The sequence below is a fragment of the Zalophus californianus genome, chromosome 3, assembly GCF_009762305.2.
Source record: "Zalophus californianus isolate mZalCal1 chromosome 3, mZalCal1.pri.v2, whole genome shotgun sequence".
NCBI classification, from domain to species: Eukaryota; Metazoa; Chordata; class Mammalia; order Carnivora; family Otariidae; genus Zalophus; species Zalophus californianus.
Genome location: NC_045597.1, coordinates 60709634 through 60723598, shown reverse-complemented (window position 1 = coordinate 60723598; position 13965 = coordinate 60709634). Strand labels below are relative to the sequence as shown.

General features: G+C 44.0%; 1 protein-coding gene across 1 annotated transcript in view; it reads left to right on the top strand.

Moving 5' to 3' along the window:
• Positions 1-10905, top strand: part of C3H13orf42 (chromosome 3 C13orf42 homolog) — a 37339-nt gene extending 26434 nt beyond the window's left edge. Inside the window, exons 2-4 of the mRNA XM_027588360.1 lie at positions 7831-7978; positions 9511-9751; positions 10731-10905. Of these exons, the coding sequence (XP_027444161.1) occupies positions 7831-7978; positions 9511-9751; positions 10731-10905 (564 nt within the window). The remainder of the gene's footprint in view (positions 1-7830; positions 7979-9510; positions 9752-10730) is intronic.
• Positions 10906-13965: the final 3060 nt, after the last annotated feature.

Here is a 13965-nt window from a genome sequence, read left to right as displayed (position 1 = left end):
ACAAGGAAATAAAGACTTTAAATGACACACTGGACCAAATGGACTTCACAGACATATTCAGAACATTCCATCCCAAAGCAACGGAATACACATTCTTCTCTAGTGCCCATGGAACATTCTCCAGAATTGATCACATCCTAGGTCACAAATCAGGTCTCAATCGGTACCAAAAGATTGGGATCATTCCCTGCATATTTTCAGACCACAATGCTTTGAAACTAGAACTCAACCACAAGAGGAAAGTCGGAAAGAACTCAAATACATGGAGGCTAAAGAGCATCCTACTAAAGAATGAATGGGTCAACCAAGAAATTAAAGAAGAATTAAAAAAATTCATGGAAACCAATGAAAATGAAAACACAACTGTCCAAAATCTTTGGGATACAGCAAAGGCAGTCCTGAGAGGAAAGTATATAGCAATACAAGCCTTTCTCAAGAAACAAGAAAGGTCTCAAATACACAACCTAACCCTACACCTAAAGGAGCTGGAGAAAGAACAGCAAAGAAAGCCTAAACCCAGCAGGAGAAGAGAAATCATAACGATCAGAGCAGAAATCAATGAACTAGAAACCAAAAGAACAGTAGAACAGATCAACGAAACTAGGAGCTGGTTCTTTGAAAGAATTCACAAGATTGATAAACCCCTGGCCAGACTGATCAAAAAGAAAAGAGAAATGACCCAAATCAACAAAATCATGAATGAAAGAGGAGAGATCACAAGCAACACCAAAGAAATACAAACAATTATAAGAACATATTATGAGCAACTCTATGCCAGCAAATTAGATAACCTGGAAGAAATGGGTGCATTCCTAGAGATGTATCAACTACCAAAATTGAACCAGGAAGAAATAGAAAACCTGAACAGACCTATAACCACTAAGGAAATTGAAACAGTCATCAAAAATCTTCCAAGAAACAAAAGCCCAGGGCCAGATGGCTTCCCAGGGGAATTCTATCAGACATTTCAAGAAGAATTAATACCTATTCTCCTGAAACTGTTCCAAAAAATAGAAATGGAAGGGAACCTTCCAAACTCATTTTATGAGGCCAGCATTACCTTGATCCCAAAACCAGACAAAGACCCCATCAAAAAAGAGAACTACAGACCAATATCCTTGATGAACATGGATGCAAAAATTCTCACTAAAATACTAGCCAATAGGATCCAACAGTACATTAAAAGGATTATTCACCACGACCAAGTGGGATTTATTCCTGGGCTGCAAGGCTGGTTCAACATCCGCAAATCAATCAACGTGATACAATACATTAACAAAAGAAAGAACAAGAATCATATGATCCTCTCAATAGATGCAGAAAAAGCATTTGACAAAGTACAACATCCTTTCTTGATCAAAACTCTTCAGAGTATAGGGATAGAGGGTACATACCTCAATATCATAAAAGCCATCTATGAAAAACCTACAGCGAATATCATTCTCAATGGGGAAAGGCTGAGAGCTTTTCCCCTAAGGTCAGGAACGCGGCAGGGATGTCCACTCTCACCACTGCTATTCAACATAGTATTAGAAGTCCTAGCCACAGCAATCAGACAACAAAAAGAAATCAAAGGCATCCAAATCGGCAAAGAGGAAGTCAAACTCTCACTCTTTGCAGATGATATGATACTGTATGTGGAAAACCCAAAAGACTCCACCCCAAAACTGCTAGAACTCATACAGGAATTCAGTAAAGTAGCAGGATATAAAATCAATGCACAGAAATCAGTGGCATTCCTATACACCAACAACAAGACAGAAGAGAGACAAATCAAGGAGTCGATCCCATTTACAATTGCACCCAAAACCATTAGATACCTAGGAATAAATCTAACCAAAGAGGCAAAGGATCTGTACTCAGAAAACTATAAAATACTCAGGAAAGAAATCGAAGAAGACACAAAGAAATGGAAAAACGTTCCATGCTCATGGATTGGGAGAATCAACATTGTGACGATGTCAATGCTACCTAGAGCAATCTACACATTCAATGCAATCCCCATCAAAATACCATCCACTTTTTTCAAAGAAATGGAACAAATAATCCTAAAATTTGTATGGAACCAGAAGAGACCCAGAATAGCCAGAGGAATACTGAAAAAGAAAAGCAAAGCTGGCGGCATCACAATTCCGAACTTCCAGCTCTATTACAAAGCTGTCATCATCAAGACAGTATGGTACTGGCACAAAAACAGACACATAGATCAATGGAACAGAATTGAGAGCCCAGAAATGGACCCTCAACTCTATGGTCAACTTATTTTTGACAAAGCAGGAAAGAATGTCCAATGGCAAAAAGACAGTCTCTTCAACAAATGGTGTTGGGAAAATTGGACAGCCACATGCAGAAGAATGAAACTGGACCATTTCCTTACACCACACACAAAAATAGACTCCAAATGGTTGAAAGACCTAGATGTGAGACAGGAGTCCATCCAAATCCTAAAGGAGAACACAGGTAGCAACCTTTTCGACCTTAGCCGCAGCAACTTCTTCCTAGAAACATCGCCAAAGGCACGGGAAGCCAGGGCAAAAATGAACTATTGGGATTTCATCAAGATAAAAAGCTTCTGCACAGCAAAAGAAACAGTCCACAAAACCAAAAGACAACCGACAGAATGGGAGAAAATATTTGCAAATGACATATCAGATAAAGGGCTAGTATCCAAAATCTATAAAGAACTTATCAAACTCAACACCCAAAGAACAAATAATCCAATCAAGAAATGGGCAGAAGACATGAACAGACATTTCTCCAAAGAAGACATCCAAATGGCCAACAGGCACATGAAAAAGTGCTCAACATCGCTCGGCATCAGGGAAATCCAAATCAAAACCTCAATGAGATACCACCTCACACCCATCAGAATGGCTAAAATTAACAAGTCAGGGAACGACAGATGTTGGCGGGGATGTGGAGAAAGGGGAACCCTCCTACACTGTTGGTGGGAATGCAAGCTGGTGCAACCCCTCTGGAAAACAGTATGGAGGTTCCTCAAACAGTTGAAATTAGAGCTACCGTTCGATCCAGCAATTGCACTACTGGGTATTTACCACAAAGATACAAATGTAGGGACCCGAAGGGGTATGTGTACCCCAATGTTTATAGCAGCAATGTCCACCATAGCCAAACTGTGGAAAGAGCCAAGATGCCCATCGACAGATGAATGGATAAAGAAGAGGTGGTATATATACACAATGGAATATTATGCAGCCATCAAAAGGAATGAGATCTTGCCATTTGCAACGACGTGGATGGAACTGGAGGGTGTTATGCTGAGTGAAATAAGTCAATCAGAGAAAGACATGTATCACATGACCTCACTGATATGAGGAATTCTTAATCTCAGGAAAGAAACTGAGTGTTACTGGAGTGGTTGGGGGTGGGAGGGATGGGGTGGCTGGGTGATAGATATTGGGGAGGGTATGTGCTACGGTAAGCGCTGTGAATTGTGCAAGACTGTTGAATCACAGATCTGTACTTCTGAAACAAATAACGCAACATATTTTAAGAAAAAAGAAAAAGAAGAAGATAACAGGAGAGGAAGAAAAGGGGAGTATGTCAGAGGGGGAGACGAACCATGAGAGATGATGGACTCTGAAAAACAAACTGAGGGTTCTAGAGGGGAGGGGGGTAGGGGGATGGGTTAGCCTGGTGATGGGTATTGAGGAGGGCACGTTCTGCATGGAGCACTGGGTGTTGTGAACAAACAATGAATCATGGAACACTGCACCAAAAACTAATGATGTAATATATGGTGATTAACATAACAATAAAAAAATAAAAAAAAAAGAATACACAATGGGGAAGAGACAGTCTCTTGGATAGATGGCGCTGGGAAAACTGGATGCACACACACGAATGAAACTGGACCACTTTTTAACACTACACACAAAAATGAACTCAAAATGGATTTAAGACCTAAATGTGAGATCTGAAACCATAAAAATCCTAGAAGAAAGCACAGGCAGTAATTTCTTTGACATCAGCTATAGCAGCATTTTTCTAGATATGTCTCCTGAGGCAGAGGAAATAAAAGTAAAAATAAACTATTGGGACGCCATCAAAATAAAAAGCTTTTGCACAGCAAAGGAAACCATCAACAAAATGAAAAGGCAACCTACTGAATGGGAGAAGATATTTGCAAATGATACATCTGACAAAGGGTTAATATCCAAAATGTCTAAAGAACTTATACAACTCAATACCAAAAAACCCAATCAATCCAAAGAAGATATACCAATGGCCAACAGACACATGAAAAGATACTCAACATCACTCATCATTAGGGAAATGCAAATCAAAACCACAATGAGATATCACCTCACACCCGTCAGAATGGCTAGAATCAAGAAGACAAGAAACAGCAAGTGTTGGCCATGATGTAAAGAAGAAGAAACTCTTGTGCACTGTTGGTGGGAATGCAAATTAACGCAGCCACCGTGGAAAACAGTATGGAGGTTCCTCAAAAAGTTAAAAATAGGGGTACTATATATGACCCAATAATTCCACAACTGGGTATTTACCCGATGAACACAAAGCACTAATTTGGAAAGATATATGCACCCTGATGTTTATTGCAGCATTATTGACAATAACCAAATTATGGAAGCAATCCAAGTATCCATCAATAGACAAATGGATAAGGAAGATGTGCGTGCACATACCACACACGCACGCACACACACACACACACACACACACGAATATTACACAGCCATAAAAAAGACTAGATTGTATCATTTGAGACAACATGATAGACTTAGAAGGTATTATGCTAAGTGGAATAAGTCCGACTGAGAAAGACAAATACCGTATGATTCCACTCCTAAGTGGAACTAAAAAAGAAACAAAAACAAATGAATAAACAACAAGCAGAAACAGACCTATAAATACGGAGAACAAACTGATGGTTGCTAAAGGGGAGGGATGGGGAGATGGACAAAATGGGTGAAGGAGAGTGGGAGATACAGGCTTCCAATTATGGAATGAATAAGTCATGGGAATAAAAAGCACAGCATAAGGAATACAGTCAATGATACAGAAATAGCGATGTAATGGGACACCTGGAAGGTACACTGGGGTGAACGCAGCATAATGTATAAACTTGTCAAATCACTACACTGTACACCTGAAACTAATGTAACATGGTGTGTCAACTACACTCAAATAAAACAAAAATAAAATAAAAATGCTCACATAAAATAACTCTACACAGGGTCAGAACAGCCCAAGTTAATGCATATTGTCACTTCTTTTCCTCCCTGAGTTCTCTTATTTACCAAATTCCTCAGACAGCTTTTTTTGTGTTCACACATTGATTCTTTTTATTAACATATAACGTATTATTTGTTTCAGGGGTACAGGTCTGTGATTCATCAGTTTTACACAATTCACAGCGCTCGCCATAGCACACACCCTCCCCAATGTCCATCACCCAGCCACCCCATCCCTCCCACCCCCCACCACTCCAGCAACCCTCAGTGTGCTTCCTGAGATTAAAAGTCTCTTATGGTTCGTCTCCCTCTCTGGTTTTGTCTTGTTTCATTTTTCCCTCCCTTTCCCTATGATTCTCTGCCTTGTTTCTCAAATTCCACATATCAGTGAGATCATATGATACTTGTCTTTTTCTGATTGACTTATTTCACTTAGCATAAACCCCTCTAGTTCCATCCACATTGTTGCAAATGGCAAGATTTCATTCCTTTTGATGGCTGCATAATATTCCAGTGTGTGTGTGTGTGTGTGTGTGTGTGTGTGTGTGTGTGTGTGTGTGTGTGTGTGTGTGTGTGTATGTATATATATACACCACATCTTCTTTATCCATTCATCTGTTGATGGACATCTAGGCTCTTTCCATAGTTTGGCTATTGTGGACATTGCTGCTATAAACATTGGGGTGCACGTGCCCCTTCGGATCACTACATTTGTATCTTTAGGGTAAATACCCAGTAGTGCAATTGCTGGATTGTAGGGTAGCTCTATTTTCAACTTTTTGAGGAACCTCCCTACTGTTTTCCAGAGTGCCTGCACCAGCTTGCATTCCCACCAACAGTGTAGGAGGGTTCCCCTTTCTCCACATCCTCGCCAACAAATGTCATTTCCTGATTTGTTAATTTTAGCCATTCTGGCTGGTGTGAGGTAGTATCTCATTGAGGTTTTGATTTGTATGTCCCTGATGCCGAGTGATGTTGAGCACTTTTTCATGTATCTGTTGGCCATTTGTATGTCTTTGCAGAAATGTCTGTTCATGTCTTCTGCCCATTTCTTGATTGGATTATTTGTTCTTTGGGTGTTGAGTTTGATAAGTTCTTTATAGATTTTGGACCCTAGCCCTTTATCTGATATGTCATTTGCAAATCTCTTCTCCCATTCTGTGTTGTCTTTTGGTTTTGTGGACTGTTTCTTTTGCTGTGCAAAAGCTTTTTATCTTGATGACGTCCTAATAGTTCATTTTTGCCCTTGTTTCCCTTGCCTTTGGCGATGTTTCTAGGAAGAAGTTGCTGCGGCTGAGGTCAAAGAGGTTGCTGCCTGTGTTCTCCTCAAGGATTTTGATGGATTCCTGTCTCACATTTAGGTCTTTCATCCAATTTGAGTCTACTTTTTGCGTGTGGCATAAGAAAATGGTCCAGTATCATTCTTCTGCATGTGGCTGCCTAATTTTCCCAACACCTTTTGTTGAAGAGATTGTCCTTTTTTCATTGGACATTCTTTCCTGCTTTGTTGAAGATCAGTTGACCATAGAGTTGAGGGTCCATTTCTGGGCTCTCTATTCGGTTCCATTGATCTATGTGTCTGTTTTTGTGCCAGTGCCATACTGTCTTGATGATGACAGCTTTGTAATTGAGCTTGAAGTCCAGAATTGTGATGCCACCAGCTTTGCTTTTCTTTTTCAACATTCCTCTGGCTATATGGTGTCTTTTCTGGTTCCATACAAATTTTAGGATTATTTGTTCCATTGCTTTGAAAAAAGTGGATGGTATTTTGATGGGGATTGCATTAAATGTGTAGATGGCTCTAGGTAGCACTGACATCTTCACAATATTTGTTCTTCCAATCCATGAGCATGGAACGCTTTCCCATTTCTTTGTGTCTTCTTCAACACACATTGATTCTGTGCCTTTCATTGTGAGTTCTCCATGGAGGTCCACCACAGTGCTTGAACTTCCCCTTCAGCCCCCCGAGACCACTGGTGGGAGGTTGTGACGATGGTGGTGAGGAATGAGATTATGAAGAAGAATAGATCAGGACAGAGCCTGGAACCTGGTTAGGCACTCGGCAGACTTTTTTTTTTTTTTTAACTCCGTATTTTCTTATGCCTTATACTTTTCAATCATACTAATTTTTCTTCAATTTATTCCACGACTTGAGCTCAAGTTCGGCCACTTTGGGTCCTGACAGCTCTTTCAGAGCATTTCTAGTCTAGCCCGTCCTTTATTTCCTGCCGTGAGCCCCTCACTGCCTACCGAGGGAGCTGTAGGATCACCTCACTGGGTGTTTACCCGCAGGGAAAAAGGCCAAAGGAAGACTAAGTATTTTGCCTAAAGGTCAAAACAGTCTCTTAAGAACGTAGATCTTATTATTTATTTGTCTCTCCTTGAGACAATTAGAAATCCATTGACCTACAGCAATTGTGGGTCCGGAGCATCCGCCCTCCTTCCCCAGGGCACTTATTTAAATTTACTTTTTAAACTCTGCAAATTCATAACTTCACATGCATTTAGTTTCAGCAGTGCTGCGTTCTTTTTGGTGGTGGTGGCTTGCTTGTGTGTGGGTGTTCTGAGGCTGGCTCAGGCAAATCCCTCTCCTGCCCTTCACCTCTAGCAGAAAGCAACCCCAAAGAAATGCTCCCAGTTCAGCGCAGATGTGGCCGAGGCCATGGCCTTCTTTGATTCCATCATTGCGGAGCTGGATACAGAGAAGCGGCCCCAGGCTGCTGAGGCAGAGCCTCCAAATGAGGATGTGGACTTTGATGGTGAGTGCTCTCCCCGCCAGGGGGCAGGAGGTGGGTGGGTGGCGGTCTCTGGAGTGGGCTGTCTGATGAGTTATCAGGAACCCCACCTTGGAGTAAAGGGAAACTCGCATCCACACTCCGGAGCCCTGCCCATGGCTTGCTCTTCTCCTCGGGGGCCCTTGGCTTTAGGTGTCCCTGCAGCTACCACCTGACAACATTCACAGCCATATCCAGACAAAAACTCCTTCCTGTTGTCCACTGGCCAAAGCTGAGGCAAAGCACTAAAGAAAGGGATTAGAGGGGGGTCTGGTGCTATATGGCTGTGAGGACAGAATTTCAGTCTTGCAAGATGAAGAAGTCCTGGAGAGCCGTCACTCACCAGTGGGGACATATTCTGTACTCCTGAACTGTGCACTAAAAGATGACTCAGATGGTAAATTTTATGTTATGTGTATTTTACATTTTTTTTTTTTAAAGAAGACAAAGGAACAGAAAAACCGTATTTAAAAATTTGGCTTCTGACGCTCCCTGAGCTAGTTTGGCACTCTCTGCTGGACCTGACTGACCCTTCATCTGCTTTGTCCCCCCTGTGCCCACAGGGCCCTCTGAGGCTCTCATGATCAGTGCTCTGAGGATGATGCACAGAGAAGGAGAGGAGCAGGGGGCCTGCCTAGGCCAGCCTGGGTCCCTGGAGAGGGAGCGAGCTGAGGGCTGGGCTGATGCTTTTCTCTGTCAACCTGTGTCACTGGCTCTCTCCTGGTGGAAAGCAAGCAATTCGACCACTTCATGAATTCAGCCCACTTTTAAATTCCATTACTTGACTATCAGTTTCTTTCATCTTTGACTTGTCCTTCTTGGCATCATTGATGACGATTTTATTCAGGGATTACTGGCCCTTGTTACTGAGGGATCAGCTTTTGGTACCAATACTAAATAATTCTTGAGTGTTTTACTTAATGCTCAAAAGATTAAATCCTTGTGGTCTGTAGCTGGTCTGGCCTCAAAACACCTGTATCTGTGAAATTTAGGTTCTCATTGGGTTTGGTGGAATTTGACAGAAGGATACTCCTGTTCCCCAAGCTCACTGTTTCCTGGAGGGGCATCTGCTTGCCCTCCTCCCTGACTGCAGCCCTCTGCAGGTCCCTAACAGAGGCCAGCCCTCTTCTCAACAGTCGGGCCTGAGGGACCCAGGACATGGGCAAAAGAACAGCAAAATCCACCGAGGATGCAAAAAATAGGATCTCTTTGCTATTTTGTCATCTGCTCTTTTTGCTTCACAATATGCAGTACATCATGGGTATCTTTCCAAGTCAGTTCACATAGATCTGTGTCCTTATTTTTAATGAACACATCAATATTCTGCTGTGTCCCTAGCCATAACTGCAGGGTCAGATCAGATCATGCCCCCTGCTTGCCTTTCCCATCCTTTCTAAGAACCCGCTGTGGTATCTATGCATTTGTTGTGGTTCTCAGCCCGAGTCACCACACCACCTCTCCTGCTCCTCCCTGACGGCGAGTCCTCCTTTCCCGGGACTCCTGCTTCTTTCTTCCAGTGGCCACCAGCTCCCGGGAGCACAGCTTGCACTCCAACTGGATCCTGCGGGCGCCACGCCGGCACTCGGAGGACATCGCTGCACGCGCTGTGCACAGGACACACGGCCAGTCTCGAAGGACCATGGAGTGCAGGACCATTGGCACTCAGAGAAGACTCGAGAGGCACCCCATTTACTTGCCCAAGGCTGTGGAAGGGGCATTCAGCACCTTGAAATTTAAGCCCAAAGCCTGCAAAAAAGAGTAAGTGCTTGGACCAAGTCGTACAACCAAGATGTTTTCGTGTCCTCCAGACTCCTGGGGTGGTTCTTAAGGTGCCTTGAGTCCCCATCCTATATACCAAAAATTATTCTTATGTATTTTGGGGGAGGGAGATCTTTGTTAAAAATGTTTTTTCTTTTGGAAAAAAAAAGTATGAGTATAAGTCTAAGCTTATACTCCAGCCTGGTTCACCCCTGTCACCACTCCTCACTGTCACTTTGGATCTGGATCGGCCCCGCCCTTCCTTCTGGCCTTCGTAGCCTGCATGCTTTGTGCCCCCCTCTTTCATTGCTTCCCCACCCCCTCACCCTGCCACTGACAACCTGTGTACTAGGAATTTTTAATGAGCGTTTGGGGTTGAGGAGGGGGAACCAACACCAAGCTAAGCAGATGCCCCCGCCTTGGAAAGGCATTGGCCTGACTTAGATGGAGAACTTCTTGTTGGCTGGGCCCCTCCTGGCCACCTTGCTACCATTTTTCGGCCTTTCTCCCTCCAGCTCCAACTCTGCCAAGATGAGTTACCATCGTCAGCCCCCAAATTCCTGTGGCCTACTCATTCAGGGCAGTAAGTACTCTCTTGCTCTGGGCAACCCAGGTCACGCTGTAGGGACCTCCCCTTTCACAACAGAAGGGTGTATCTGGGCTCAGCCACTTGTTTTTCTTTGTACAAGAGCCATTCAACTCTGATGGGTTTGGAGCTTTTCTAAATAGCATTTTTCCTCCCATAATAATGGACTACATACTGGACACACTGAAACCAGGCTCCAGCCCTCATCGTCCATCCTTCCCGCTCAAGGCCAGCCCAGGGGCCAGCCCCCATGATGACACTGCTTTGGCCTCTGCAAGGCCCAGCATCGGGGAGCATCTGAGGGTCCCCACTGGAATAGTGAATCAGAGCATCCCTTCCCTGTGCAGCCAGCGAAGCCGCACTTAAACCCTCTGCCTCATTCCTCCTTTCCAGCCTGGGGAGCCCCAGACAGATCCTCTTCAACTTCTCAGGAGAAGACACGGAATGGGACACAGAGGTCTTTGCGCTGGACCCCTTGGTGTCTCGGGGGGAGGACTTCCGTGAGACCGAGAACCCCAAAGGGCAGTGGCTGCTTCAAGAGAAACTCTGGGAGCGAACAGTGCCCTGACTCCCTCCGGGCCAGTCAGCGTGACTCAGCCCGGGTCCCTGAGAAGGTGGCGGCTTTCAGCGCAGCACACGGTGTTCGGAAGGGTTAAAAATGGAAATTGGAACCGAGTCAAGCCCATGAGCCCATCAGCGCTGCCTGCTGGTGCCCAGTTAGTGCCAAACACACCTGCAGCCTCCCAGAGCACCTGCCTGAGGAGACTCTGGAGCCTGGCTCGCCTGGCACAGCAGGCTAGCAGGTAGGTACGGCCTCGCTGGTCTTTCAGCAGAAAGAATGCAAGGCCTTGAGTGGGAGTGTCTGGGCTCACTAACCTGGTCTCCCCTGGGGCCTGTTTCAGTTCTCTGTGCATCTGTCCAAGTGGCTGCTAACATTGTGCTCAATACAGGAAATGAGCCCCCCCCGCCCCGCCCCTGCCACTTGGATCTCTGGGCCAAAGTTGTCAGAAAGGCAGCTCTTGTCTCTATGGGGCTCAGAAACACTCTGGTTACAAGCAGAGGGTGCCTTCCTTTGTGCAGAATGCAGTTCAGGAAGCAGCTCCTACTGCACTAGCACTCTCACGCTGTTCTAGAAACGTCTGCTGGATGACACTGGAGATGGGGCCAGTGCCCTGGCATTGGGAAGGAGTGTGTCAGGGCTCTGCCTTGGGACCTCACTACCTCTCCCAGCCCCCAAACCCAGCTCCACTTCCCACAGGTGGTGGGCTGGGGACGGCGGGAGATGAACAGTGCTTTTCTTCAAATTATTGTCCAGAAAAGTCCTTACAGACACCCCTGCAACCAGTTTATGGCAGGCTGTGTCTCTCCCCTCCCCCAAATAAAAAGAAAACCAGCATCCTTATGTTCTTTTGGAGTAGAAAGGATTTGTGAGTTTAGTAACTATCTGAATCAGAATTACCTTTTAAATTGCATTTCTCACATACTTTTTGCATTTCTGCCTGCTTGAGTTTGAGAGCCACTGGTTTGGAGAATACATTGCATTTTGTTCATTGTTACTATTTCTTCTGGTATTCTCTTATAAAGAAAGAAGTCACCCGTTGGTGCATGCTCATGAATGCAAGTGTGCTCTTGGGGATAAGGGAGGGAGACAAACGAGGACAAACCAATAGTCCAAATTAAGCCCAGAATACTCCAGGCTAAGGCTAGTCTGAGAACAGAACGGAGCTCTCCTGCCAGGCTCAGGTAATGATATTCTTATTGTTGAGTTTTTTAATAAAGAACTTTTTATCTATGTGAACCCAACTATCTGATTCTAAGTATTTATAACTCCTACGAGAAGAAAAAAAAATACGCTAATAATTATGTGGCATTCTTAGAAATCTTATATCAATACATTTCAGACGAAAATTTACTGGACATGTTTTAATACTTGTCTTTATTATTATTTTCTTTTTGAGTGCCAGTGTCAATGTTTGGGAGATTTCTTTCATTTTGTTGCTTATCCTAAACCCGCTCTAGCCAGAAGCTTGACTGAAAAATAAATGTTTGGGAGATTTGTTTTATAAACTGCATTAAAGCACACCAAGTTAACATTGCCACAGACCTTTCTTTTCCCCAAATGTGGCCTTGTTTTGAAGCCCCACAAATGAAAATTCACTGCTGAGGATCATTTTAGGATGAAGGTCTCTTTACCCTGCTTCTTATCAAACTACAGTTTATCATAGATTCGACCCTGACATTATGTGGTGAAGACTCTGTGTACATTTTGCTTTTACAGATAAGAAAAAAATAAACAGGACAGAGAGTATGTTTGGAGTCTTTTTTTTTTTTTTTTTTTAGCATTTACTGCTTATGGGACATGAAGCTGTGCTTTTCTCTTTTGCTTCACGTTTTGTATATTTTTGTCTTTAATGAGACTATACACAAACTGCCTGAAAAATTCCACGATTCAGAAATAGAAGGTTGGCTTGTCTTTGGGATGATTTTAGGTATTTGAAATTGGTGATAAACCCCAGGATCCGGGCTTTGTCTAGGGAATCCTGAGATGGGGTCTTGAGATAAATAAAATTTGAGACAATAAAAGTCAGTTCAGTAAAATCAGCTCATTTGATTGATTCTTTTCACCGTGAACTGACCAGTCATTCAAGCAGCTGCTCCTTGACACGCTGTGGTAGCTTCCCCGGATTGTCTTGGTTATGATTTATGGAAATATACCTATCTTTAGACTGAATGTCCAAAGAGAGGATGTGAGTTCCTGGCATCGGGCTTGTTCTTTAGACCTTGCTTTCTAGCTCCCACCACAATGTGTCTTCTTCACAAAGGAAGATCAATGGGGAGTTTACTTGGACTGGCATCTCCCCAGCCCTTTGGTGGTAGCCCTGCAACTGAGAACATGGCTTCCAGGACAGAACTTTCTGGGCCCACTCTCAGACAGAGCCCAGAGGAGACTACATTCCCCTCATCACTGATGGCCTTTTCATGGTGAATTGGTTTCTTCCTGGAGCTGTAACAATTCCCACAACTCTAGGGGCTTAAAACAACATAAATTTATTCTCTTATAGCCTAGAAGTCAGAACTAAAATCAGTCTGACTGGGATAAGTCAAGGTGTGGGCAGGGTTGATTTCTTCTGGAGGCTTTGAGGGGAGCATCCATCCCCTGGCCTTTTCCAGCTTCCAGAGCCTGGCTGCATACCTGGCTTGTGGGCCCCGCCTTACGTCACCCCAGCCTTCTGCTTCTGTCCTCCTGTCTCCAGCTACTCACTCTGATCTTCTGCCTGCCCCTTATATGGATGGACCTTTATGATTATGTCGGTCCCACCTGGATGACCCAGGATCATCTCGCCATCTCAGAAACCTCAACTGAATCAAATCTGCAGAATCCCTTTTGCCACATAAGGTAACACTCACAGGTTCTGGGGATTGGGATGCAGACGTCGTGGGGAGACCATAATTCAGCCCGCCACACACGGTATCACAAGGTGTTCTCGTCCTTCTTAGTAACCAGCCTAATTTCCTTTTAAGCTTGATTCTAACTGCCCAATATCCCTTGTGAACTCTGCCTTAGGTGTCATTTCCCAATTTCTTTATTACAGTTGCCACCCTCTAGTTTTGTGAAACTGAAATTCTT